The sequence below is a fragment of the Pseudopipra pipra genome, chromosome 6, assembly GCF_036250125.1.
Source record: "Pseudopipra pipra isolate bDixPip1 chromosome 6, bDixPip1.hap1, whole genome shotgun sequence".
In the NCBI taxonomy this organism is placed as follows: domain Eukaryota; kingdom Metazoa; phylum Chordata; class Aves; order Passeriformes; family Pipridae; genus Pseudopipra; species Pseudopipra pipra.
Window position 1 is genome coordinate 27689647 of NC_087554.1, and position 27818 is coordinate 27717464.

Here is a 27818-nt window from a genome sequence, read left to right on the forward strand (position 1 = left end):
CTGGTTCACAATATTTATTACAACCTATTGCTTTAGATAAACCTGCTGTATGGTTAGTAAACCCAAACCACACTATATGAACCAAGAAAAACAAATTACAGCACAAACCACATCTCTGTAAAAGGTATGCAGTGGAGATGAAGAGAGGCACAACCTTAGACCTGTAAGTAAGAGCACAATGAAGATCTTCATATGTGAGTACAGCTCTCCTGGTAACAGAAAATGAAGGTAAATAAAACTCATACTAATGGTAAAAATCAGAGTAGTATTGTTATATCTGTATACAAAGAATACAGGGTCTTTTTTAATACCCTTCTTTCATTCTCAATTACCTGTAAACACAGCTCTCCCAAACCACCTTCCCTCTGTACCTGAACCAGTATATAAAGATCTATACAGAATGTGCAAATCCAGTATAAGTATTTTTCGGCTCTCTTCTTCAAATAGAAGAAATACAAGTTTAAAAACATTAATACCACAGATTCCCTCTACCCAGCCTCTGCAGAAAGACATCCAAGTACAGAAGTAGCAAAACACTGGACCAAGAAATCCATAAGAATGCATGAACAATATATGAACAATAAATACAAAACACATGTGGAAAAGCAAAAAACAGTTATCAAGGGAAACTACTAATACCGGCAAGGGAAAGTGAATTAGGACTCATCAGCTTACAGCAGATCTGTTCCTAAAAAACATTCACATAAAGGCTTAAGTAAACCTATAATGTTAACTGAGATCCAACTACATCTTAGGCTTACAGGATGTATTCATAAAGATGTGATATCTGGTAGTTACATGCCATGCTCATACTATTTAATGATACCATATTTATAAGTGTTGCTAGAGCAAGGTGTTGGGAGTCAAATAGCTACTCTATTGGGTTATTTGCTACTGCTGCCTTTTCATTATCACTCTCCACAGATTCTTTCTGCACCAAACATTTTAATACCCCTCTACCAATCTGCTATTTTATGCTTTTGAAAAAATAAGTTAGACAAAAATATTACAGCCTACAGTGAGTGTGGTACAATCTAGTTCTTGTGTTAAGACTTCTGGTCCAAGAGTAATTTAAGAACAGTACCAGCCTGAGCAGAACACAGTTCTAGAGCACTTAAAATGGACAGATGTTGAAACAGCCTGGATTTTACTTCAGTGCTGGAAAGTGAGCCAGAGACTAAAGAATTTATATACATAAATCTCAAGCATAGTCTAGAAGCTCAAGCAATAATCAGAGTTCACTCCTTCCAGAAATTGCTTTAGAGGGTGTTCTCTGTATTTTGCTACGAGTGCAGGTATGAACTTCTTCAAATAGTATTTGAGCTTCCACTAAAGCTAAGAGGGAACGTATTCAGTGCAAACAACACACAAGTTATTTCAATTTAAAGCTCTCAAACTAAAGCGAAAAGAAAAAAGCTTACTAGTGATATCTACAGTTTGTCTGACTACCTCCTGTGAAACAACTTTTTATCTGAAGGTCAGGCAATAACACTGAATATCAATAAAGAGTCCTTTGGCCAGCACTTAAACATTTCTGTCACTGAGATGAAAGTAAAATTATACTTTCTATGTCTAGAAATAGACACAGAAGCCTCCTCTATGGCAAACACTTGATGATCTCCATGCAATGCTGATATAGCTGCACAGACTTTAAGGAATTTTATTTTTTTGAATAAATATTTACATACAAGGCCAAATCACAACATTTTCACCCTAAGAAAGTATGTTTTATTGTAAAACTTGATTTGTGGTGAACGTCCAACAGTTGTCTAACAGTTCATTTGCAAGGCTGGAGTGTATTACAAAACTCACTACAAAAATCAATTTCTATTCTTCATCTGAGTACTGAGAGTAGTTGCCAGCACTGTAACAACTTGGTTAAAGTAATTTTCTAGTAAATCAATATTGCCAGGTAGGTACAGTCAGTCCACATATACAAATGACTCCTACCCAGTGTAAGAGAACCTAGCAACAAGCCTCAAAAATCTCAGACACATCAACTTCTTAAGTCATCAGTACTGAATTTCATATGAGTGCTGGAATTATTGACCACGACAAGGTCAGGTGTCGAGTGTGTTGACTTCTTTGGAGCAGAAATAATGCACAACTATTGCATTAGGGTATCGAGCAAATGCACTGTAAAGAGAACAAAACACAAAAATCAGCTGTCAATACGGACAGTTTTCCATATTCAAACAAGAACATCCAAGTTGTACAGAATCAGAAAGAAACACCTACATGGAAGTGACTCTCTCTTTTTTAAATTACAGCCTGAATATATTCTTGAGAAAACCAGACAAAAGAATTCTTTGGATTTTGTAAGCCAGGGGGTTTTTTTGGTGTTGTGTTTTTTTTTTTTGATCTATTTTCATTTCTGTAGGCACACTTCACTTTACTTCAACTTGTAAGGACTGGGCGACATGCTTGACTTTCAAAGTCTTGTTGAACTTAACAGCATTAGAAAAATTCTATAAAATAAAAACAATACTGCCTGTGCAAACTTAAATTCTGATGCTACATGCTACGCTTTAACAGCAAAAAACTTAATATGCACAGCAATATTTAGACCTATGTTTATTAAAATATTTTCGAAAAACAACCTTTCCTATCATTGTCAATGCTACTGAAATCTCAGAAGAGTTCACATCAACAACAGAAACAATGACTAAGTTAGTCATGTGGCATTTCACTCGAGTTCAAAGAGGAAAAAGTGCAAGTAAAATTTACATTATATATTAAGCCATAATTGCCTACCAGGAATAGCAGAAGAAAAGTTATTGGCATCCAGGTAATTAAGTAAATTAGTTTTACCTTTAGATATTGTACAATAATTAGGCTACAAAATGTAAATCAGTCAGAGAACTACAAAGCCATCAGATATAGAAAACCACACATGTATCTTAGTTTAAAATTCTTTATATCATCCTTCCTAATTCTAGTTAAGAAGCAGCTAGTAGCAGAATGATTCTAAGCCTTTTAGAGTTGTGAAATAAGAATTCTAGGGAGTTTCTGAAGAGATTTTATACTCCTTTGTTGAAAGCAGGATTAAACTCTTGCAGTAAATTCACTGAGTAAAGCTTTGAGGTATTCCCCATCACCCAGTTGAGCAATGTAATTTGTAATTCAAACAGTCTTCAAATAGCTCCTTCATACTGCTGTTCTCTCTGGATATATACACATTTCAACTTTTCCAACATTTTTAGTTTAAGAGTAACAGATCCATATTTGATTCAGTTTACCAAGCTCTCTCACCTGTTACCTATCTTCTTTTTACAAACAGTGCACACCTTCTCCTCTGTAATAATACACTTCACTTGCTGATGCAAGATCCGCTCCTCCTGGACCTAAAGAAGGATAAAAAACCCAACTTGCTAAAGATTATTGCCACATTACAGCTGCCTTCTAATCCGGTGAAACTGCATACTGTCAAAACATTTAATTCTCAGTATCCACATTACCAAGTTGTGCAGCACAAAAGCAGGTCTGTAGAGCAGAGCAGGTGGTATCGAACACTCCATACACACACTATATGAATTACAGGATTTTACTTTCAACTTAGTCCAAAGACTAAGGCATTCTAACCACTAAGAGGTGTTAAGGTGAACTAGTGAACTGCTTCCCCTGGTTCACTTGAAAGAAATCCAGTCCAAGCCGTTTGAGATGGTTCTGCAATGCACACCACAGCACAGTGAGTCCAGAGACTTACTGGAAAAACAGACACCTCATCCAAACTAAAATGAATGTAGACACTGTCTCCTGCTGGGATGTTCAATCTACTTGGGTCACATTTCAAGTGCACTACAGCACCATCTAGAGGACACACATCCCGTATAAGGAAGAGTTAATTTAAATATTGAACATGTGTTAAAACACCGTTCCAATAAATGACAGGTGCTGGGTGCTTACCCTCAGAAACTCTGCATGGAGAAGATTCTTGAGCACTTGATTAAATCTTTTCTTCTGAGCATTTTCTTCAAGGACTTTCTCTAAGAAGATGCGAATCTCACTAATCTGTGTATTTGCTGGGAGTAGGTTTATTGCCTGGAACAAAATATACTTAAGTTAGGAAAAATTAAAAAGGAATAGAGACAAAAATAGAATAGAAATTGACACATTTAGCTTGACACTTACAATCCACTAACTTGCCTACTCCAGTACCTTCTGTAATCTTCTGCCAACAGTACAAACTGAGTAGTTACAGGTCTGATTTACCTTAGTGGTATCCAGTTTGCTGTGATGTAGTTCCAAAACCTGCAGAGCAGCCTGCAGATTGGCTTGAGGCTCCAGTACTTCCATCTTGATTGGTCCCAGGCAATGAACACTAGGTGGGGAGAGATACATCCGGAGCAGTGACAGATAGACCTGTTGCACACAAAAGGAAAGTTCTGAAAACAGTGCATGTATCCACAACTGACAGTGCTAGTAGAACCCAGAAATGGTACTAAGTTGTACCTATGGCATCCAAAATTCTGAAGCGCTCATATAAACAGCTCATACCTTAAAACAATACAACCTGAAAAGTACCAATGATGTTCAAGGCCTTTCAAGACTTGCATTCTGAAGATTTTCTATAAAAGTAGTTAATAATGCCTCCCTCATCCATCTTTCAGAACTCACTTATAGCATTTAGAAACCAACACTTCATTGCTTTTTACCCCTATCTTTTCTGTAGATGTACGTGGAATACAAACATAGTAATTTGTCTTTTGAATTCCATCATAACTCCAATGATACAGTATCATTCTCAACAAAAAATAAATAAAAAACAACCCCCAAAACCAAACAAACAACTAAAAACACAAACAAACAAAACCAAAAAGAACCCAATCAGTCATCTAGTAATTCCTAAATTCTAAGAGCTTATACACAGGCTCCCTACACAAACCCCGAAAAAGTCTACACAGAGCCAAAACTTTCAAGTCCTGAAAAAGATATGAATGGCCTGCTACATCCTTACTGAACAGGAAGACTACAAAGATGAAGCTACTTACATCTTTGCTGCCATCTTTATTTCTGTCGTAATGTTTATGGCAGTAGCTAGAACGGAGAAGTATCAAGTAAATAAAATACAAAAACAATTTTAGAACTCATAGAATCAGTTCACAGAAATTAACATTTAAATGCTTTGACTACTGAAGTCATCAAGTTAAGTAGCCATACCTCCAATTTGGATCAATTAATCAAATTGCACAGCAAAATTACACCATTTATTTTGCATTAAAATGCTGAGAGAAGGGAGGTTTTGTGCAAATCTCCCATTACCAATCAACTTAAAAAGCTTTAATGTAGAAGTCAAATTTAATTTAGCTGTGTAAGAAAAAGGGGGGAAAGAGATATCTCCAATCAACACATCACAGCATAATAACACATGCATAGGTATTTCTAATTAGTGTATCCAGATCACAAAGAGAAACTGTTCATTAGAGTACGCTGCATACTGGGGCCAAATGCCCTGTAACAGGCATTTGCTGAAACTATCTTGAAAAGAAGCTACATTGAATAGGCCCCAATGTTCACATATACCTGCCAGTGCTGAGTACCTGAGTACTTCTGATTCACTCAGGAGGTTCCCTGGCACAAAATATCTAGAAAAATACCGTATCTTTACTAAGAAGATTCTGCCTAACTGAAGGAGCCTAACTTGGCACATGGGCTAATGAACGTCTCTCCAAAGAGGAAGGAAGCAAAACAACAGAAGTTCACAGGCTAAGGACAGACGGAAACAAGAAACCCATTGACGACAGTCATATTGCTCTAAAGTGCAATGACAGAAGAGCACGAAAAGGTAAACCTCAAGGGGACAGAATGAGCATCTGTAATGAACACATACCCGGAAAAGCCTAAAAGTCAAAAAAACATGGAAACCCAGAAGATCCTGAAGACTTAAGAGTGTTCATGTTCCATATACAGAAACATTTCACTACGCATCCATAGGGAAGTGAGCAAACTAAGACTTGCAAAAAAATAAAATAAAATAAAGAAATCCTTACTTTTCAGCCATGTTGGTGTCCTTCAAAATATGAACATAAATAAAAAGAGCTTGCTCATGCTTCCCCATACGACCCAAGAGCAGAGCACGTTCCTCTAGGAGACCTAGTGATAGCATGAAGGATTAAGTCAATAGCTACACAGAGAAATGACAGAAAAAGTTCAATTAGTGATCAGACTATCAGTAGGAACTATTAATCTGTGCTCAGACTACAGTTTAAATTACATTGAGACTGTAAGTCTACACTTCACATGCATCTCAGAAACCTTTTATGAATTCTTAAGTAACCTTAAGAAACAATAATCTTCAGACCTGTTGAAAAATTCAGGCTCATCAAAAAGTTAGGCTAAATATTTAAGTGATAGGAGATACCACAAGGTCTTAGGTCAACAGTTACAGGAATCCTGCAGAGACTGGCAAACCCAACTGTGCCAGCAAAAACAGTATACACACCAGTGGCCTACAACTACAGATACAGTCAGCTTGTCTGTTTCCAGTTACCATGAGTCTACAATAAGTGAGGAGGTTTTGCTGTACAGTGCAATAAGCTAGGGTTTAATTAACCTATGAAAACTGAACTCACCATCAAAGGGGAAGTCACTAATTAGCCGACCAGGTTCATACCAGCTAGACTTCTCCAGAAAAAGTAGAAGCTTTTTCCGGTAATCCCCCAAGTCTCCTCCTTCCTCCCCAGCAGGCACTGGAGTTTTATCTATATGGAAGAAAACAACATAAGCTAAATTCTTACAACTATTTTACTACACTAGTACACAGAAGAAGATGAACAAACAAATCATCATGAAGAGGAACTAAATGCTGATAGAACTGTTATGTGGATTGGGACTCCAGTGTACCTGCCAAATTATTTCAGCTCCTTAAAACACATCAAGTGGCTGGATAAAACAATACTCAGTTATTCAAAACCCTTCCCTACCCTTAACATGCAGGATTCAAGGGAGCAGTAGCTGCCATTCTACTTAATTATGAATAAAGTGTTGCTTGACCCCTTAAAATCTCTTGGGAGGCAATAAACTAGCTTGCCCTACAAACCCACAACTTTTGTTGTTCCAGTTCCTTCATCACTTAGGGTTGAACAGGGAAGGCTAAAAAAAAAATATGGTATATGAAGGCTCCCCTGTGCTGTCCCATACCCCCAGTCTTCTCACCAGAAAAGGCTAAACATACCTGCAGGGAAAGAATTGAGATACTCTTTCATTAATCCCTGCACTTTCTCACAATACAGCTGGATCAAACAGTTGTGAAAGTCTGCACCGGTTTCTTCCCAAACATGAATGATGTGTTCCTGTGAATACATGTTAAGGTTCAGTTACAGACACTTACTCTGGGAAGTAACTTATTATAAGCAAGCAACAGTTCCATGCTTGCCCTTACCAATCCTGACTTCAGGATTTCATAAATTTCAATTATGGGATTTTTGCACAACTTATGGCAAGGCTAGCATTCTGTGAGATAGCATTAGAGTCTGACTCCTGGAGAACTACAGTCTTACATGTAACATTTTGTACTGAATGTAATGCACTAGTAGAGATTGAGTTCTTACCAGATAAGGAATAGTCAAGCTTTTAAAATTTTCTATCAAGAAACTGAGCACTTTGTCCCGTGGCAAAGCTTCCACTTCAGGGAGGTCTTCTGTAAATATCTGTTAAACAAAATTTTATTCACAGAAAGGTGTGGGGGTTTTTGAAGTGCCACAGTACATTTTCTCTGAGGCACTGAAGCCCAGCATATCATCACACATGCCAAAGGTAAGCACAAGAAGTATAAAAAAAAAATCTGAGTAGTTTATTCAGGCATTGACAAGTTATTTCACATCTGAAGAGATTAACACACATCCCCACTTCTGCCTTAGTGAACACTCTTCTCTTACAGAGCCCAACATCTTCCAAACACAGGGAGTCAATTTTATATCAAAGAGAAAAAAGAAAATAAGTAAGGCAAATCAATATTTGACATTTAAATATTCAATCAGGCTCTTGTGCAAAAAGTGTGACATCAATAACATTAAATGTTGTAAAGTATTCCAAGAATGGATAAGAGTAAGAAAAAGTGAAAGACTGTCCTGCTCTATCTACTGCTAACATTACCACAGTACTGAACACAGAAAACACAAATTATATCTTTAATTGGATTTAGCATTAATACACAGCTTCTTACGTTAAGTTATCCCAATTCCATATACTGCATTAAGAATCTCAACGACAAGGTGCCTGTTTCAACCACACTTACCTTCAGTCCATCTTCAGGAAAATCTCTTAGCACCCAGACTGAGTAGGAAAATACCAAATGCAAGTTTTCTGTGCCTGGAATATAAAAAGCAGTAGGGCTCAGTGTTAAAATCCTAAGCATCTATCTACTCACAACACAATCAGATGCCTTCAGAGCCAGCCAAGCTTAATTTACATGAAGAATCCAATTTGTTTTTCTCCCTGCTCAAGTCAAGCAAATTGTGCATTCCAGGTTAAATGCACAATTTCATTACTTCACAGACATGATTTCAAACAGAAACAAAAATTAACTCAAATACTAAGTGCTACCAAACATAAACAATTCAGCCCAAAACTAAGATTGGTTGTCTTAATCACATTCCAAGTCTCCCTTTAAAACTTGTTTTTAGTAGTGTAGAGAAAGCACTGTACTTTTCACTTACATAAGTTCCTTCAGTCATTTTCCAGCCTGTCAGTCTAATGACTCCTATAGCAAATGGTCACATACTTCAAGACAAGTAGTAAAGCCTCATAGTACTGAAGTAACTAGCATAGAAACTACATGACATCTAATAGCTTCTCAGCTTTTAAGAAAATGTAGGACCTGCCCTTTTAGAAAGAATACTTTTGTTCGGACAATTCGGTTCACAAAACTAATAAAACACGCTAGGAAAACATGACTGCGTGCCTCTGTTGACACAAGGTACGTATCAAATACACATAAGTAATGCATACTTGATGACTTAAAAGACCAGAGCTACAAGCCTGGAGGAATTTTCTGTAATTACTTTAAAACTATTTCAGAGTATTTCATTAAATCCACAAAAATCTATAGAAAAGAGTCAACTGAGGAAGAGTTTTTATTTCACTCAGAATGTAAGTGAAAGCAACTAGAAATACACCCTATACAACTAAAATAATAATAACAACAAAAAAAATCAATTATTGCTTAGATTAGGAGATCATAACTACAGAAGTCTCACCAAAGGGGTGGGCAAAGGGAAAAATGTGGAGAAACCCCATAGTCTGAAATGCTTTTATCATCTTAGTTTAGGGACTCCCAGAAATAACACTCATCAATTAACCAAGAATGGGCAGTGTAGCTAAAACAACCACACATATAGTGTTATGTTTCTATTATTTACTTGGGGGAAAATTTTGCAAGTGACACCAGTGTAAAACATTCCGTTTTTCAGGAAGAGTCAACTTTCTATGTTGTTTCCACTATATTTCAATATTCTGAAGTAAACAAACATCCTTTATCAGTTTTAAAGAGCTGACCAAGAAGAATACAGAAAAAACAATTTTCAGGGGGTCCTGAAACAGAGAAGCTCCAAAAGTCTAAAAAAATTTAGCAAGCTGCCAAGATTTAAAAAACGTATTACAGATAACTTGTCTATAGTCTATAGGTCTTAGCCTTCAGCAATCTCAGGTAAAACAAATGAACAGCTGACATAAGTCAATTGAGATGAATTTATCAAGATGACAGAATTACTATTTAAGTAAGATTAGAAGTTTCTTTTGTAAAGCTGTGCTGAACACAACATACTTACATTTCTCTAAGGTGAGTGACATTACCAAATGACACCACTGAGTAAGAAGTGTTAGAGAGACATGGCACACATGGGAAAGGTCTCAATATCATTGTTATGTTCGCATTAGCACTGAATAAACATGTTGCTAATTAAAGCCAGCGGTTTTTAAAATAAGTAATTATGGAAAAAAAAATACCAAATTTGGGCAACAGTATAAGACTAAGAGATGAGCAAAGGTATTTCCCTCATAAACTACGCACTACCAAACCAGCAGTGTGATACTTTTGAATAGTTTTGCTTTTAGAAATAATATTGGATGGAAGGGAACTATTCTCAGAATTAGCAAATAAAAAAAATGACTCAAGAGTTCACAACAAATAGTCAACCAGACAAGTTTTTACCATGATGCTTGAACAGCAACTACAGTTGTTAAGTCATTATCTAGATCTACTTAAACACAGGAAACAACAACTTAATATAGGATTTTCATCTCATAAAAGACAATACAAAGACCAGCAACTAGAAGTTAAGACTTTCATCTGGAAAGCCTAACCAGAAGTTAAAATTTTCCTTTTGTCAGTGATGATAAATCATTACTGGAAGAAAATTCAAAATACTACGGCCCATTTTCTACCAACAGAAATTTTAATCAGAAACAAGGAATGTTTTCCAATAAGATACTCAAGTTTCAACAAAACGCCCTGAACTAATATTGGAAGATTGCATTATGCAAGAAACCAAACCAGATGACAAGGATATCTTTCAGCTTGATAGCCTCTAAAAGTTGCCAAACAGAAGAATAACCACTAATAATAGGAGTAACAGCTTCACAAAAATACTGCTCTCCCTCACACTCACCCAAATGCTGCAGATATTGCACTGTCCTCTCATGACCCTTCAAAGGCGAGTTGGCTTTCTTTGACTGATCCACCAGTACCTGTAGTGCTTTCAGAACAAAAAAATTCATTCCTTTGTAACACAAGTATAGTCCCAACTTGAAGCACAAAAAAGTGCATTCTTCCTGTTCTGCTACTGAAGACAAAACAAAGTTTTGTTTTGAACATACAGTCCAAACTGTAACAGGAACAAAGACTGATCTGATCACCAGATGGTGATTAAACAGTCTCTTCTGAATACTGCCTGCTCACTGAAGACAAGTAAAAACTCAGTACAAGGAATAAATGCTTCTATTCCTTCTCCTCTCCAATCATGTACTTACCTTTCTCATGCAGACCTTTCTTCTCATACAGTATTATCAGCTCACTATATTTGTGTGCCTTCTTTAGTACATGCTCACTCTCCTCAATATGGCAGTGATTGTTCTCCAGACGTAGCAGTGGTGCCACCAGTGCTACATTTGTCTGCAAGCAAAAAGGGAACACTTAAAGGTACTTCACTGGAAGTGCAATTTCAAAGCATATAGTACAAAACATGAGTTGGAAGCAGGGGCTGGGGGGCAAGGAAGCCTTATAGCATAAGAAATACAAGAAATGACAGTTTAACATCTTAGAGTAAGGCCCATGTTCACTTCCATCATTTCTGGGACAGAAAGAAATCTGTATCAGAGCTACTCCCCTTCAAGAACAGAGGTTAGCTTTGGAAAGCATTGCAACAGCAAAGATCATACTCTTCTGCATTTAACACTACAAGGCGACGTAAGCATTTGTTAGAACTTCAAAATACACAGGCATGCCCATGATCTTTCAACAGACACAGCAGCCAGAAACAGACACATCTGCTTATTCCATGAAACTGCTTCCTGATCAGTGATGAAACTAGCTAACCAAGTCTGACACATCATTTTTAGACCAAAGACAGACAGTTGTGTGAGAATTTCTGAAGTAGCTCCTTATCCTCCTTCTTAAATATTCCTGAAATTCCAACAGAGCTCATGTGGCAAAGGAAAAGCCTCTATAGGCTTTCCTATAGAGATAGACACTCACTTCCTGTGAGATAGACACTCACATGCAGGTAACACTTTAACAGGGTGGTATCAATGATTTGTAGTAGCTTCTTTTTGGATTTGATTGTGGGTGTTCCTTCCATGAGTGGCGAGGTACTGGACTGATGGTCAGAATCATTTAGCTTCTTCACTAGCTGACTTCTTTTCTGCAGGACATCAAATGAAATTTTAACTGGAAAAGGCCATGAATTTCTACACCTCAGAAAATATAATCCACCAAGAAAAAAGACTAAATTAAGCCAGTTTAATAACTTGATTTAATAAATTGTTTCCAAAAGAATTTTTATTGTTACTAACTATTCAACAGATGAACTTTACAACTACGTTCAGGTGTACAAATTTGGTTTTCAAATTTATAGTTCTGCAAAATGTTCAGAGTCTTGAGAAAATAGTCAGAAGGAAATTATGTTAACCTGAGTAGAGACATTTCAGAGAAGTCAGGCAACATTCAAAACACTTGGAAAATTATTTAGGTTTTGAACTACTAGGCATAAAAACTATCCCCCTTTGGACACAAGCTTCCTTTTAGTCTAGTAAGGATGGCAACCAAACAATTCAGGTTCCAGTTATGACAAAATAAAGAGGGCAGGAAGTCACACTGCCCATTATCTCCTGTTCTACATTTTAATGCATGCTCTTGACCTGTCTCCTGGACAAAGTGCCCTCCACAGTAGTCACCAAACAAAAACAAAAGATCAAGTGCTCAAGTCTTCTTCAGGATACCAGAAATAAAATACTGGACTTGTATTCAGATCCAATCCATAAGTAAATTTGGTCCAGTCACACATGATGTTTCCTACATAACTGTGGGGTATCTCACATGTTCTATTTCCCCTGCTTACTCAGGAGCTGCTGCCATAGTTTCCAACCATGAAGACAGCCCACTAAGGCTAGCATGACAGAGCTGGAGTAGGTGCACTGCTTCCTACACAACAAAGTAAACCAACAAAGCATGCTAAAACTGAATAACCCTGCTCTAAAAACAGGTAGAAGAGCACTCACTTGAGTTAGGTAGTCTATCAGAGCTAAATGTGCCTTCTCCAGCTCTGCCCCAGAGAGCCCTGGCAGGGGGTTGGGATACTGTAGCTGTTTCCTGTAATCTGTGGGCAGGAGGTCAGGATACAGACCCATCACATGAGTGGGATCTAAGCAAAAAATAACTAGGATTAGTAACCATTCATAATATTTTTGTAAACTCTTAGCATCAGCTTAGCTTTCTAACAGAGCAGTCTGTAGTCAAGTGGTATATCCACGAGAGTCTAGATAATAAAATTCACTTGTTATAGAAGAGAAGCTAAAACAAGGCGAAAGAAGCAAGAGAAAAACTGTTTCAAAGTCCAAGCACAAGAAGTTCCAACATCTGCACTTAGCACACCTCGAGGACAAGCCATTATTATAACTATCTTGCTGCTCTTCCTACAGAATCCCAGCATTAATGACTCTGACAGTAAGACAGGACTTCTAGGAAGAAGCACTGTTTCAAGAGAAGATTTATCGTGCTTTTGAAACAAGAACTGAATAGCACCATCTGTAACTAATGAACACCCATGTTCACAGAGTTGAAGCAAATTCAAAATTACTGTCCTCTAATTTAAGTTTAAAGTATTTTGAGTTCTCAGTCCTTTTCTTTCACTGTAGTTTTCCAAAGCAAACATGATGTGTCATCAAAACAAGTTCTAGGTTTAAATGCACAGGAATCTCAGTCTTCAGCACTATTCTATGGTACAGTTGAGTCTTAAGTGTTCTTCCAATAGCCCTAGTACAAATCAGATGAGTAGCATCAGAGACTATTTTGACTTCCAAAAGCACAGAAAAGTTTCCTCATTTCAGCAGCTTGGTTAAACCAAGGGTTAAGGGTCCTTTGGTCTGAGTAAAATGACTTTGCAAATCTACAGATGTTCCTTACTTTTCATTCTAAGCTACGAGTAGGCTTTTAGCAGCTGCTGAAGCACTCAGCTTCAAGGGTCTGTGCACATGCTGTGCATGCTGTAAAACAGCCTAGAATACAAATATATTCTGCACAAAGGGCAAACTCTTGATTTAACTTAACTTACTAGGTGTAGTTGATTAAGTACTATTAACCAGTTTCACCAAAAAACAACTAAACAGCTGTCTAGGTTATTTGCCATTCACAGGGGATTGGTCTGCATAAGACACCACTGTTTTAAATTAAACAAAGCATTAAAACAAAAAGCCCCAAGCAACAGCCCATAAGTTTCATTTCATTCCTTCTAACCTAGGTACCTCAAAGCTGACCTAAGCATTTACCTGTACCAAGCTTGGCAAAAACTTGCATAGATTCATCAAAGCGCTTCTGGCAGAAAAGGTTGAAGGCAAAGAGGTTCTTTATGTGGTGAATTTGTTGTCGCTTCTCACTATCTGAATCATCTTTCATTTCCTACAAACATACAAATTAACAAACATTAAAAACTCTATGGCCTCATATACAAGAAGGAAACACTCTAAGAAATAACAGGAGCATTATATATTGGACAGATTAAAAAGAAAAAAGATAATCTTCCAAAGTGAACATCTCTGATGGTGCCTGTCAGATGCTATGCTTATTGTGTCATGGAGATAACCTGGAAGGTTTGAAAGCTACTTTTTATTATCCATATAATTGCTCTGTCACAGCAACTGTCTCTTCATTCATTTGCCTTTTCAAAATTTTTTTTCAAGTCAGCAATTCAAAATGCCATTAATTCATTTTTATGTAATTCCAGGGAAGTTTCCAGAAACCAAAAAATCCTAAAACAGTAAGAGCAGTACAATTAAACATACTGCATCAGCACCTATAAAATGTTATTGTTTCAGGAGTAGTACTAAAAAAAACCAAAAGCCATGTGACAAAACACAGAAGTTCAAACAACACTGTTTGCAAGCAGCCTGAAGACTTTGAAGTCTAACTGACTTCAAAATCTAAAAGAAGGTAACCAATTAAACAGCTAAGAGGTAAGCTTTTACACACAGATGATATCTCAAAATCTAAACTAATCCACAGATTAATATGGAATAATGGTAGCCCAAAACTAAAGCTTAAGTCAAAAAGGTTAGAGTGTACCAGTTTGTGCAAAGTGGACAGCTGAGAGGCTACACTATGACTGACTGATTAGTGGACTCGCTGTAGGCAAGCAGATGGCAAATATCATTTTGTTTACTTTTGCACAATCACATCCGCTGCAAACTCAGTTTTTGAGTACTTACTGCCAACTGCAAAGCCAACTCAAACTGTTTGTCCTGCAGAAGCTGCTGGATCTGTGTTGCTATGGACACCGGAATGAGCCGCCAAACAAAGTGATTACTTGCCACGTATATAATATTTGTTCTGAAAACAAGACAAAAGTACTCAGTTACTAAGTTCCAGTGCTGAGAAAGAAGCAATACCCTATCTAAAAAATACAATCCTGGTTAATACACACACGGATCAATCTGATACAAGAGCAACTTGAGCATTATTGCAAAGCAGAAAGGACAAGAACATATGTCCAGCGATCACAAATTCCCAAAGACACTCAACTCTATAATTTCCTCCTCAAGATATGGCCTTCAACAATCTGTTCATAAAAAACCCAACAGACTGCTTTAATACTACTTCATATGCTGAGAGACCTAGAAAAGCTGCTCCCAGTTTTTCAGAGTGCTACCATACACCCAGAGAGCCTGACAACAGTAATAATCAGGTCTATCCAATACCCTCCAGAGGTGATGAAGCGTGGTCTCTGCAGCTCAATGCTCTGTACCAGCAGCCGGGGTTCAAAAGTGCGGATCTCCACATACCTTGGTAGAACAGCAATGATGTAGGGAGGCTGGTGTTCTATTAACAAAACAAGAAAAATTTAAATTGATTGCTCTCAAGTATTCCTTCAAATAAACCAGAACTTAAAAGGCTTCTTTTCAAATTTTTTCCCCTTGAAACGTGTCCTTCTTTTCCCATAAGAACTACAGTGCTTTAAAACATTACCTTCCATTTCAGACCTTGTCCCTTCATAAAAGATAGGCAATATGCCTATTTTATGAGGAGAAAGGCATATAGACTACAAGCAAAGAAGGCTAAGAAGCAAAAATAAACATACGAAACCTTTCCAATAGTACAACTTAAAATACTGTAGAAACTATCACACTCCAAATCCAGCTAGTTTCAAAATACTGGAAACATAATGATTTTATCACACACAAAGGAGTAAAGAAGCACATTTAAAAAAAAACCACCTGCTACTTCTCACCCATGGCTATAGGAATATCTGTCCAATTCAAGGCACATTTCTGAGTACAGACCCCTTCTTCATTAAGCACAACTGTTAGATCATCCTGGCCAACTGCAACTTTTCCATCTGCTACAGGAGCTACCAATGGTTCCAGCTGCTTCCCTGTGGGAAACAGTTCTTTGATGGATCCTTTTCCATCCACCTAGGATAATAAAGAAGATAAAAAACCTGTTTTTTAAAATAACCTTTATTTCGCAGCCGCACGAGACTAAAGCCAAAAAGCCCTAAAGGGATTTACATCCCAGACTAATCACTAACAGGACAAGTGCAGTTTTAAAGAGAAGCAATAACATTTTCTGCATATCCTAACTTATCTTGCTTATACATCATTGTGGTGGGCCTCTGGTGGTCGTCAGCCTTGGTAGGCAATCCACCTAAGAGAAGGTCACTCTAAACAAACCTACATCCTGGGGACCTCACTGCCACTGTCCAAGCTTTGCTCGGCCCCGGCAGATGAACCTCAGGACTAAAGGGTGGGCTCAGTTCAGCGCACGCTGTGTCTCACCTAAAAAAATCCACTGCGCAGGCTGGAAGGGTTAATGACCTTTCCCAAAATCTTCGCTCGCGAAGACTGGCCATTATTATTATTATTATACATCATTGTGGAATACAGAATTAATACTTTTGTGTCTGAGATGATGTATTCCTGTTACTATAACAGTAGTTGAGCACATCACTCATACAGGTTCATAAAATGCATAGCACAGTACCAATATCAGCTGAAGTGTCCAAACACTTAATTCAGGCCAAAACTTTAACACTGTTTTGTTATGGCATGAGTGAGTGCTGCCACAACAGCAAAAAAACCAAACTAAAAGCCTAGCAACCTGTCTAGTCTTTTTCCCCTGTCCTAGCCAGTCATTTTGTGGCCACATGCTGTCCTGGGAACTGAACCCACAGAAAAAATTGCTGTTTCATGAGCTGATAAAACAGCTACACATTCTTGCAGCTTCCCTTGCATTTACGGCTCAAGCATTTTATAAATCAACAGCTAGCTAGCAGAAAGTAACACCATAAATACATGTATATTTTTTCTGCCTATTTAGTGAAATGGAGCCATTAAAGGATAAGTCTGTCAAGCATCAGAACTAACCCAAAGCAGATATTCGGACAGGTAGTTTCCACCCTGGTTGCTTGAGCAGCTGCACAACTACACATATAACTAGAGTGGAAGGAATAAAATCTAGGAGAGCACTACAGAAAGGCATCCCTTCTTTTGTGAGCAGCATCAGTTTCAAGTGATCGCAAAAATTATGTGCAGTTTTCCTGTTGCCTACAGATCAGTATTGCCAACCATGCAAAAACATGTGTGGTGCACTTCATCTTATTTTCCTATCATATCTGCAGAAACCAACTATAAAGGCAGAAAAGAGAATCAACTATAGCTGTAAATGAAGCGTAACTGGAAACTGTAATATAATGACAGTAAGTTTAGAGAGTATCAAACTGAAACTACTACTGTTCAGCAAGAGAATCAAAAACAAAAAAATAGTTAAGTTTCACTGTATGTCAGATAAGATATTTTTGGTCTTTTTTCCCCTCTTTGAGCTATCTCCTTTCTCAATACATTACATAAAATGCAAGCTGAGCTTACACAGACTGCTGCCAAACCAAAATGTATCTTCTCCAATGCCCTTTTTCTGCAAGAGCTGCAAACACTGTTTTCAACAGCAACAAACAAAAGATCACTTCCCAACAACATCAGTTCAAAAGGACAGACTTAGACTGCCCTTCCTATACCAGAGTACCACATGCTGTTTTTCATAAATCTGTTAGCTAAGTCCCTGAGCACAGAAGCAGCCCCCATAGTGTTTAATGCAATCCAAATCTTAAAACACTATTACACACCCCAGTCTTACCCGTATCAGGTAATAGTCCCTCTTGAAGCCTACACAGATGGAGTTTTCACACCAGGCCATAGACTTGGGTACATCAGGCACACTGAAGTCCCCCTGAGGAAAACAGGGAAAATAAGTTAAACTGGCTATTACGAGAGAAAAGCAGAAGTCAAATCTGGCAGTGCAGAGCATAACAGGCACCATATTCCCCACCACACGTGCCCGACATCTACTGGTCAAGGAATGGCAGTATTCAACCAAAAGGCTAGATTCATGCACAGTAAAGAGGTGCGCTCTGAGCTAACTGGTAATTTTCTAGAAGGGCATTGTAGGTGAAAAAGCCTCTACCCATTTTGATTAGTTATTTTTATCATTTCAGTATTCACAACTGCAGCTCTCTACACTTGTTGTCAGTAACCATCTTCTGACTTAATGACATATCTGGAAAATTTCGAGTAGAAGTGCACCCACTCTCATAATGTTGTCGTTAGGTATACATTCACAGATGCTGTATGCTAATATGCTCCACTGACTACAGTGTAGTACACAAAGTGTACTACAACCAGAATGGCAAAATATAGGACACAGTCCTTAATTTAATTTATTAACTGTATTAATGACTTTAACTGTGATTCAAACCATCTATTTTCACTTTTATTTTCTGCTTTGTTGTTACAACTCTGCAGAACCAACCAGAGTCAATGCTCTGGAAGTCAGCAGTGTCTCTGGGTAATGGGGACTGCATAGCAAGTAGTAAAGAGCAACTACACCCCTTGCTGAGGCATATTAGATTACAGAAACAACACAACTCACCTGTAGTTCATGGAACTCTCTGTCCTTCCAAAAATAAAGCTGTAGCTTCTTACGCACTGCCACACACATTCTCAGCACCTCTTCCCCTGTACCTGATTGCTGCGAAAACAGACAGGCCTAACTCACAGGCACTCACAAAATAGGAGGCAAGTAAGATAATACAAGGCCAAAAGAATCCTCAGCCTGAAGCAAAGCTGTTAACTGAAGAGCAGCTTTGTTTAAACCTGCCAGAAGGTCACTGCCTAAAAAAAGGAAGGGGGGGGGAAGGTGGTGTCAGAATACTTAAAAACAAACTTTGGCAGGGATTGTGACACCAAGAAAATGCAACAAAATAAAAGAGCACCAAAGGCATACACACACACAAACAGAAGATAAGTAGAGCGCTATCAGTCCAGCCCTGAAACTAGGATAAATAGCTGGAACTCTGTGCAGTATAGGAGAGGTAAGGAAATGGAACAATGCAAACAATGTGTTATACTAACAGATGAAAATATTAATAACTTCTAATATTCTAACCTATTGAAAAAGTTTCTTGACAAGAAATACTAGGAAAGTTAGGTGCCTGTACACACAAACAACAAGCCACTTTGCAATGACCAGATGTAAAGGTGCTTTGAAACACATTACTTTTCACATCTAGAAAACCCCAAGTACTTTCTAGAAACTATTTAACACTTGAGCTTCCATGGGAAAAAGAAAGAAAACATGATGAAGAGCACTTCTGGTTGTGAAGGCTTCTGAATTATACGGTAGGATGAGAAACTCACTTGGATAAAAATGAGTCACCTAATAAACCATAGCACATGAACAGGGGACTGCTATACCTTATGGAACCATTTTATGGCTTGAAACTATCACAGCTACCCTGGGACTCTGCAGGCCAATAAACAGAAACAAAAACATAACAAAAACAGTGATGGAGTTGCTTAGACAAGGGAACCACTATGAGCTAGTACACTGGCAATTCTAGGAAAAGGGAGTGGCTTTTATAATGAAGAGGACCTTTCAAAAAAAACAAGACAGACAAAGTTAAGTATTTTATCAAAAGCTGCAATCATAACAGGCACAGGAAAATGCCTTATGAAGCAGAGGAAGAAAATGAAGGTGACTACACTAAAAATTGTTGCCTTAAGCAAATGCAGTAGGTACTAATTTTAAAAAACACTAGTACCCATGCAATTTGCATGCAGCACAAAATTAACAAATCTAATCTATACAGAGACGTGAAAAAGTTATCCTTATTACGAACAGTAAGGACGCCTGTGTCACTGTATTCCTCCCCTTACCTGGAGGTCACAAGTGAAGAGAGATGCACCTTTTGCCTTGGAAACCGTGGTGATTTGTTGAAATGTCAACAGGTCATGAACATAAATGTTATTTTCTGTTTTAAACAAAATTCCAATTATTATTCAATAATACATGTAGAGGTCATTGCTAATTCAAGTAAGTTATCACACTTTACATTTATATAAAAAGAAGAACTTCTGAAACTAAGAGCTGTAAGAAAGGAAAGGACATGTTTTCACAAAAGCTGAGAAGTGCTAAGGCACATATAAATACAAAAAAAATGCAGAAAAGAAGACTAACACCAACGTTGGTAAATTACATGCAGGAACTGAGAACAAGTGCTAACCAAGCAGGAGTGGGAGTGGAAGGGCCAGTAAGCAGGCCAGAGCAGAGCAAGTTCAAGATGGAAGATTGTCTGAATAGAGAGCATTTTGAACTGGCTCCTGAAATTAGTGTAAAGCGAACAGTTGCAAATGGAGGGTACTGTGGTCAGGTTTTTATACACACGAGGACGCAAGCAGCAGAAATCTACACATGCTGGAGTCAGAAGAGCCAAGACTTGGAGATCATAAAGAAGGGAGTAGCAACATAAGCAAAAAAACCCATAGGAAGATCATAAGGTTAAAGAAAGATAGCCAGAGCCAAGCAAACATAGACCTTCCACAGGATGGTAAAAGATTGCCATCTGCATATAAACCATATTTGGTGTAACATACTAACAGTAAGTTTGTTATATCAAACAAGATTGGACAGAAGTTTTAGCCCCTATCGTACAGTGCACACATACATGTGCATGCGTATATTCAAATGCCAATACAAACTATATGTATATACACACACTCCAGCGCACAAATGTACTTCATTTCTAATCACAAAACAGCATTACTGCTCTGTTCTCCAAGCTGGCTTATGACAAGCAAAGCTGCTTCTCAATCCATGCCACTTAACGCTTCCTCTGCAAAATGGAAAGCTCAAATTCCACACGACGACTTCTCAACAACGAGACTGCTATGCAGGTGTGTGGAAGGAGTGCCACATTCAGACAAGTAACTGCATTGAGCTCATTAAATATTAAAAGGTTTTTCTTCACTTACCTAATAGACTGACCAAAATTTTAAATTGAGAAACAACATGAATCTGAAAGGGAGAATGCTGTTAATGACTCCATTCATAAAATAAACGACTGAACAAGGGTTGATTATAGATAGTCTAAGAAAATGCATCTTAGATGATCTCAAAATAATAAAAACAGCAAGACAGTTATCTATGCACCACCTTCCTTCAGTCACTGCAACCCTTTTAACTAACACTCACTTTTTAAAAGCTAGAATGTAGCACTTGCAACCTAAGCACGTAAAAAAAGCTATAATAATTGGCATGTTACTAGTACAAAAACACTTCTAAAGGATATGTAAAGTGCTGCTGAAAGAGGCTGCATAATCCTTGATGTGTTTTCCCAAGAATCAATATAATCAATTATCACGAGTTCTCAAAAAAAAAAAAGAAAATGGCAGCAAGACTGGCAGTTACTTTAGTTCTACATTTCAAGTAAGCAGAATTACATTCACATTCCTATAGGACTGCATATCAGAATCAAATAATATATTACAGACTGTTTCTGTATTACCATCATATTTACAAATACTCTCAGTCAGAGCAGCTGAAGGTTTACTGCTAACCAAAGCCCAAAATAAACCTGCAAGTTCCAATTCTTTGTTTTCTGCTTTAGCAATCAAACGAAGCTTATTCTGTTATGGGAAGAGTGGGCAGAAACACCTGTTTGCTTCACCACTAGAGGAATCTATAGTTTTGGGAAATTTTTTTGTTAAGCTTAGCAGAGATTGAAGATGTACATTACTTCATTTATTGGCTGAAAACAGCAGAAAACTGTCCTCACATCAAGGAGATGATATTTCCTACCTGCTGAATCTTCTTTGAGAAATTCTTGTTGGATTTCTCTAGTGTCACTTCAAACCTATTGCAACCTATCAGAAAGATTTGAGAGAGTATGTAAACTGAGGTTGCCCTCACTCATGACTACATACATCTCACACTAAGTAGATTACAAATAATTATGAAAGCAAACATAACACTGGAAGAATGACACTTCTAACATATCTGTGCTACCTCTGATTAATAGCTAAATGCATCAGAAGGTCCTCTACATAGTTAGGTGAAAATGTAAATTACACTTCTTATATCCATCCAAGGGCCTCATCAATAGTTATATTTTTGCCTTGCCAGAATTTTAGGTTACAAGACTTATTTCTAAGTAATTTGAAACCCAGAAATACAAAGATACCCATAAAGTCTCTATCCACACTTTATCCATCAAATATCAGCAATTTAAATTGCTAGGGAGCACATCACTGCAAAATAGACATGGAATAAACACTACACCACAAGGGTTTAAAAGGAGTTTTAGGGAGAAAGACTTACAGACACTTTCTGATGACATAACCTCTCCTGGCATTGATGCAAAAAAGGGGAAGAAATTTACCACGTGAGATAAGACACTAGCAACTCAAAACTAGAATGTTCTGACTGGAACAGATAGCCTACAACTTTCAGAAAAAGCAAGCTGAACTCATTCTGTAGAATCCAAGTAGCTACAAATGAACAGTCTTCCAAGAGCTGAGAACTGGGAAACACACATTTGATTTTTATTTTCCTGTCCCATGCTACACAATATTACTGTGTTCGGTAACATCAGTTTCTACATAATGGCAGATAATGTGAAATACAAATCTGTTATTGAAAATCAATTTTAACTAAACTGAAAATAGAACAGTTCTATTTGTAGCGTCTCTAGAATAGGCTATGAACACTTATGACTGTCAAAAGACAAGAAGAGTATATACATGATAAAACTAGTTAGGAGGGATCCCTCTCCCCCATCTATGATGCTCATGGGCCCACTGAATATATATGCTCTTTCACTAATCCAGTCCATTAAAAGATAACGTCAACCCCCTCATAAGTGGCACTGTTTCTGCATATATTTGCGCATTGTATTCATAAAAATTACAGTAGCTTACTATAAATTCAAACAAATAGAAACCGGACATAAAACATAGTTTAAAAAAAAGGCTCACATTACTTGCTGTCTTTCTTGCACATCTGAAAAATGGTATGAACACTTTCACCAAAGATCATACACAAATATTCATTAAACTCTATGTAGGAAAAAATCAGCAATTAAACACACTTGTGCTAAAATCACTACAGCCTCCTAAAGTGCAGGAAATAAAAATAACATAATCAACTTTTTGTGCCATTCTTAAAATAAACTTACCTACGTCTTTCTTGATCCTGTAAAGCAGAAGATGCCCTTGTTTGGTACCAACAAGGAGCCATTCCTCTACAAAGACACAGGAGAAAGAGAGTCTAATTAGTTCAAAAAGTACTGCCCTTCCCAGCTGTGCTGGGTTTGGCCAGAGTAGTTAATTTTCTTCACAGAGCCCAGCATGGGGCTATGTTACATTTATCAGAGTACTTGGGAACTTTTTTCAAATGCCAAAGAGGACATTCTCTAGTGACTACTTGTCTCCTATCACCTCTCCAGTGGAAGTGCTCAGAAGTAGCTTTCATTGTCAGGAGAGGATAGCCAAAGATCAAGCAGTAACAGAACAAACAGACTAGGCATCACATTCCACTTGTTTATACAAAGGTAAATAAGCAAATCATTGCATCTTCTGTGCAGTCAAAAGAGGCAATAAAGTATTCTTCAGATGTTATTATCTCTGAGAGGAACAGTGCTGCATAGTGGGAAGTACTGTCAGAAAGAAAAACAAGGAGTTCTACCTGGATTTGACTGTTGATTTTTTTTAACAGTCAGGTTTTTATGAGAACTCTCTGAAAGAGTCAGCTATGTTTGGAAGGATAGTGGCAGCTTTGCTCAGGTGACATTTGGATTGATTGGACAACCAAGTCCATTTAAGATTTATAAAAGAGAACCTTTTAATCTACAAACTCTATGGCAGGCTTTCAAACTCTTCCTCTTTACAGCATCTACACCATACAAAAGGCACAGAATCTTTATACATTGATTAAATAAGAATTAATTTCTTCCTCGCTGAATATCATATAGGAAAGCAGCATACATTAATATTTCTTTCTACATTTAGTACTGTCTCACTACCAAATATACTTGCATTTTAATAGTCTTGTTTCCTGCAAGACCTTTCTTCCACTTTTGGTACAAAAGTTGTAGAAACAGAATTACACCTCTTTTTACACAACTATACTGCCAGAAGGCTGTAGGTTTAGGCTCTTTCTCTACTTCAGCAAAATCAGTGCTTTCAAAGAGATAAAAGATAAAAGCTGCAATGCAGGAATAAACTATCTTCACATCCTCTCCAATACATAACTCCAGCATAAACAATCCATGTATAAATGGGGCACTACAATTCAGAATATAATTTTGGTCTTAAAACAGATTAGTGGGGGTCACAATTCCATCGTGTTTGGAGTTCTTTTAATTATCGATTTTGTGTGATGGTCGTACATCTGATGGTAACTGCCCAAGGCTCCAATAAGCCTCATCAAGCCCTATCATTATGACAGCTGGTGCAGTCACCTGACCAAAACCTTGACAGTCAAGTATGCCCAAAAATATAACCTACAGTGATATACCATTAACACATGCAAACAGATTCTAAATCTAAGACCTCAACGTACCACCAGCATTCCAAGATAAACTTAAGTCAGAATACAGGGGATGCTATTTAAGCAAGAAACTAGCTAGTCCCCTGTTACAGCCCTGGGAATCCTGGCAGCCTCCTACACAGCCAGGCGGGCAGGATAGCGCTGCGGGCACGGCCGGGAGCCGGGACACGGGACTCGCTCCCGCCGGCCCGGGGGGCGGCAGGGCCCCGCCCGCACAGGGTGCAGCCGGCCAGGGCCGGGCGGCGCTGCCTCCCCCGGCCCGCTGCAGGGCAGGGCACGGCACCCCCCGCACGGCTGACCGGGACGGGACAGCGGAGCGGCTCGGACGGCGGCGCGGCCCCTCCAGCTCACCCCAGGCCGCCAGGCAGTCGATCTGCAGCGGCAGCTTCTCCAGGATCGGCACATGCTCGAAGGCGTCGTGCATGGCGGCGACTCCTGCGACCCGGGCTGCCACAGCACCCGGCGCAGGTAGAGCACCGGCGGGGCGGGGCGGGGGAAAGCCCCGACGGGAAGGAGACCGACGGAAGCGCCCGCGCCGCCCGAAGGCTCCCGCCTTTTCCGGCCCCGCCCGCCCCACCGCCGCCGCTTCCGCCGCAGGCCCCGCCCGCCGCGCTGCTCCCGCCCCGCTGGCAGCGCCGCGCTCGTCCTTCCGCCGCCCCGCGGGGGTCTTGGCACAGCCCGGGGCGCTCCGCCTGGGACAGAACGCCAGGAGCTGTCCCTCGGCGCAGTCCCCGCGCCGGCAGCCCGACAAACAGGAGCGGCCTGCCCCGGAGCTCGGGCGCGAGCGGGAAACGCATGTCGGCACGGCCAGGATGCTCTCCCCAGGGGGACTCTCCTCACCCTGTCATAATCCTTGTGCAGCTTCATATAGCCCAAAAAAGGGACTGGCTGTAGCAAACACTCGTCTTCCCACAGCGTCAGTCTGAGAGGTGTTTGGTTTCCTTTGGCTTACATAAACCAGAGCGGGTAGGAAAGTCACACAGTATACAAGAGCCTTCATAACCTAAGGCAACCAGATGAGAATAGCAAGGCGTATCTTGCAAGTAAACGTCTATTTTTGGAGGTCATAAGTTCTACTTTAGTGAACTTACCCTATGAACTTGGCCAGTGAAGTTCAGATTCCAGGGGATAATCTTTACTTATTACCTTGTCCCTTCCAAAATAGGCCACAGTTGCATTTACTTCAGTCATGGAGAGGTGCAACATTCACCATCACTGACATAGAAACTTATCTAACTAACCCAAACTCAAAAAACGCATGGCACTAAGTTCTGCAAGCATTTTCACCAACAGAAACCACCGTTTCCGAAAACAGGGACTGAGGATGCTCTGTGCTGGAAGATCAAAGCACAGGAAGAGGAGAACAAGCATGGTGTTCTTGCATCCAGCTTCATTCCTGCTCAGGAATGAAACCCTGCTAAAGCACAAAACTGTGCTAAGTCGCATCCCTTTTTCAGATACCAGAACTGCAAATTGCCAAAGGAGTTATGGCTCAGGTATGTAGCTGGTCTCTTTGACCTAGGATCCCTACAAAAGGAAAAGGGATAGAGTACTGATTTAGTGCAAGGAAACAGAAGTTTCAATAACACTGGGTAATAACGACTTCACATGCAAATAGTTGTAATCCAGAGAGCAAATTATTTGTGAGGCATTGGCCTCTTCAGGTTTTAAGAAGTACCACACTTTAGCATACAACATAGAATGCCATATAAAGCGAACAGGAGGATAAACAAAGCCCACAAACACACACTGCTATATGTGCAGAATAAGACAAACATACCCTTCCCTACACCAGGTCTTATGATCCTGACTCACTGCCTATCAAGCCTGTGATTCTGTAATTTCTTTACCATGCTGTGATCTCTTACTCAGTCCCTCCTTCAGAGTTCTCAGCAGGAACATTTTGTCACCCTAATGAAAAGCTGGTCAACAATATCAGCTGCTTCAGTATGTTTTCAGTTTTCTGTACGGTGTGCACATGCTGCAATTGCAACAGCAGTATCACAGCTACTTCTCACAAATCTATACAGAACTAATCAGGCACAAGAACTCTTAAAAAACTCCTGTCAGACATTTATTTTTTCTGTAAGCAGAAAACTATTAGGAATAGGTTGTTGAAGATATTTGAAGTCAGCAGACAAATTTCTTAAAGAAAATTCAGCTTTTCCACATCATTCTAATTAATAAAAACACTTGTAGATCTCAGACCTAAGAGTAGATCTTTTCTCTCTCCAGCTCACCAAGTCTATCAGAGTAGTTTGCATGGTTTGTTTTAAAATTCCAATACCCTTTTGAAAGAATGGGTATAAATTTGAATTGTCTTCCCTGTCTACATAATTAAAGTAACAACCTGCAGGATTTCTGGTCAGGCATTTTAGCAAGCTAGCTTGATGATTAAGCTTTCCTGAGCTTTTCCAAGTCATGGAGCCAACACATCTTTAGGAGCAAAACCAGGTTTCAGAAGAGGCAAAGATCCCCTCAGTAGAACCAACATACTTGACCAAACATTCTGTTGCAGGAGAGGCCACATTGCTGCAACTCCCTTGCACACGCCCTCTTTGCTCCTCACCCACATCTCATCCACTGCTTTTAGCCATCTCTCCTGGAATCATAATTGCAGGAGCGGCTGTGCACATGCCATAGCCCACACTATACTGTGGGAGCTGGGCACTCACACAATTTTTCCACAGGACTACAAAAAAGTCACAGCAGACACTTGCTGTAGGCTAGGAAGCAGATGCTACCTTCCAATGATACAGAAACTCTGCTAAAACAAGTGGAAAACCAAAAATGGCTAACCAAGGGATCAACAAGCCCCTTGTGGAATTCAGGACAACTTTAAACTCTTGTACTGTAAGTACAAGAATGGAAGGGCAGAAGGCAGCAAGGATTGCCTAAGACCTACCACTGTAGTCATAGGCTGCATGCACCACACTGCTACTACATTTATTTTAGTCTTTAAATTATTAATTCAATTAAACTATGAATACAATTAGTAAAACTGTTTAGATCTTTTACTTTTGTTCAGAAATTTATTATTTGCTCTACCTCTATTAGCTTTTCAAATGACAGACTTCCACTCTATTGTCAAGCTCAACGAGAAAAAAAAGAACTGTTGGGAATAACTGCATTATAAATACTGCGCAATAAAGAGCTAAAATCAGGGAGCTTTGTGAAGATGTTAACACTTCCTCCTGTGAGACAAGAGGTAGTAAGAAAGTGGAAGGACACAATA

General features: G+C 38.9%; 1 protein-coding gene across 2 annotated transcripts; it reads right to left on the reverse strand.

Annotated features, from left to right (window-relative positions):
• On the reverse strand, nucleotides 1–25144 carry VPS39 (VPS39 subunit of HOPS complex). Of its 2 annotated transcripts, XM_064658132.1 has the most exons (26): nucleotides 24935–25144; nucleotides 23211–23276; nucleotides 22355–22381; nucleotides 21836–21900; nucleotides 21010–21052; nucleotides 19915–20009; nucleotides 18629–18727; nucleotides 17837–17929; nucleotides 15936–16119; nucleotides 15406–15526; nucleotides 14917–15037; nucleotides 13981–14110; nucleotides 12715–12857; nucleotides 11715–11858; nucleotides 10969–11110; nucleotides 10608–10694; nucleotides 8237–8310; nucleotides 7551–7649; nucleotides 7175–7292; nucleotides 6573–6701; nucleotides 5991–6093; nucleotides 4992–5037; nucleotides 4213–4362; nucleotides 3907–4041; nucleotides 3253–3344; nucleotides 1–2136 (listed from the first exon to the last, which is right to left on the reverse strand). In XM_064658132.1, exons 1-26 carry the CDS (start codon nucleotides 25005–25007, stop codon nucleotides 2061–2063), a joined length of 2655 nt encoding a protein of 884 aa, XP_064514202.1. In that variant the 5' UTR covers nucleotides 25008–25144; the 3' UTR covers nucleotides 1–2060. The 2 variants fall into 2 exon arrangements, with proteins under 2 accessions (XP_064514202.1, XP_064514203.1); XM_064658133.1 differs by lacking the exon at nucleotides 22355–22381 and having other exon boundaries at nucleotides 24935–25122.
• Between the last annotated feature and the right edge of the window lie 2674 nt (nucleotides 25145–27818).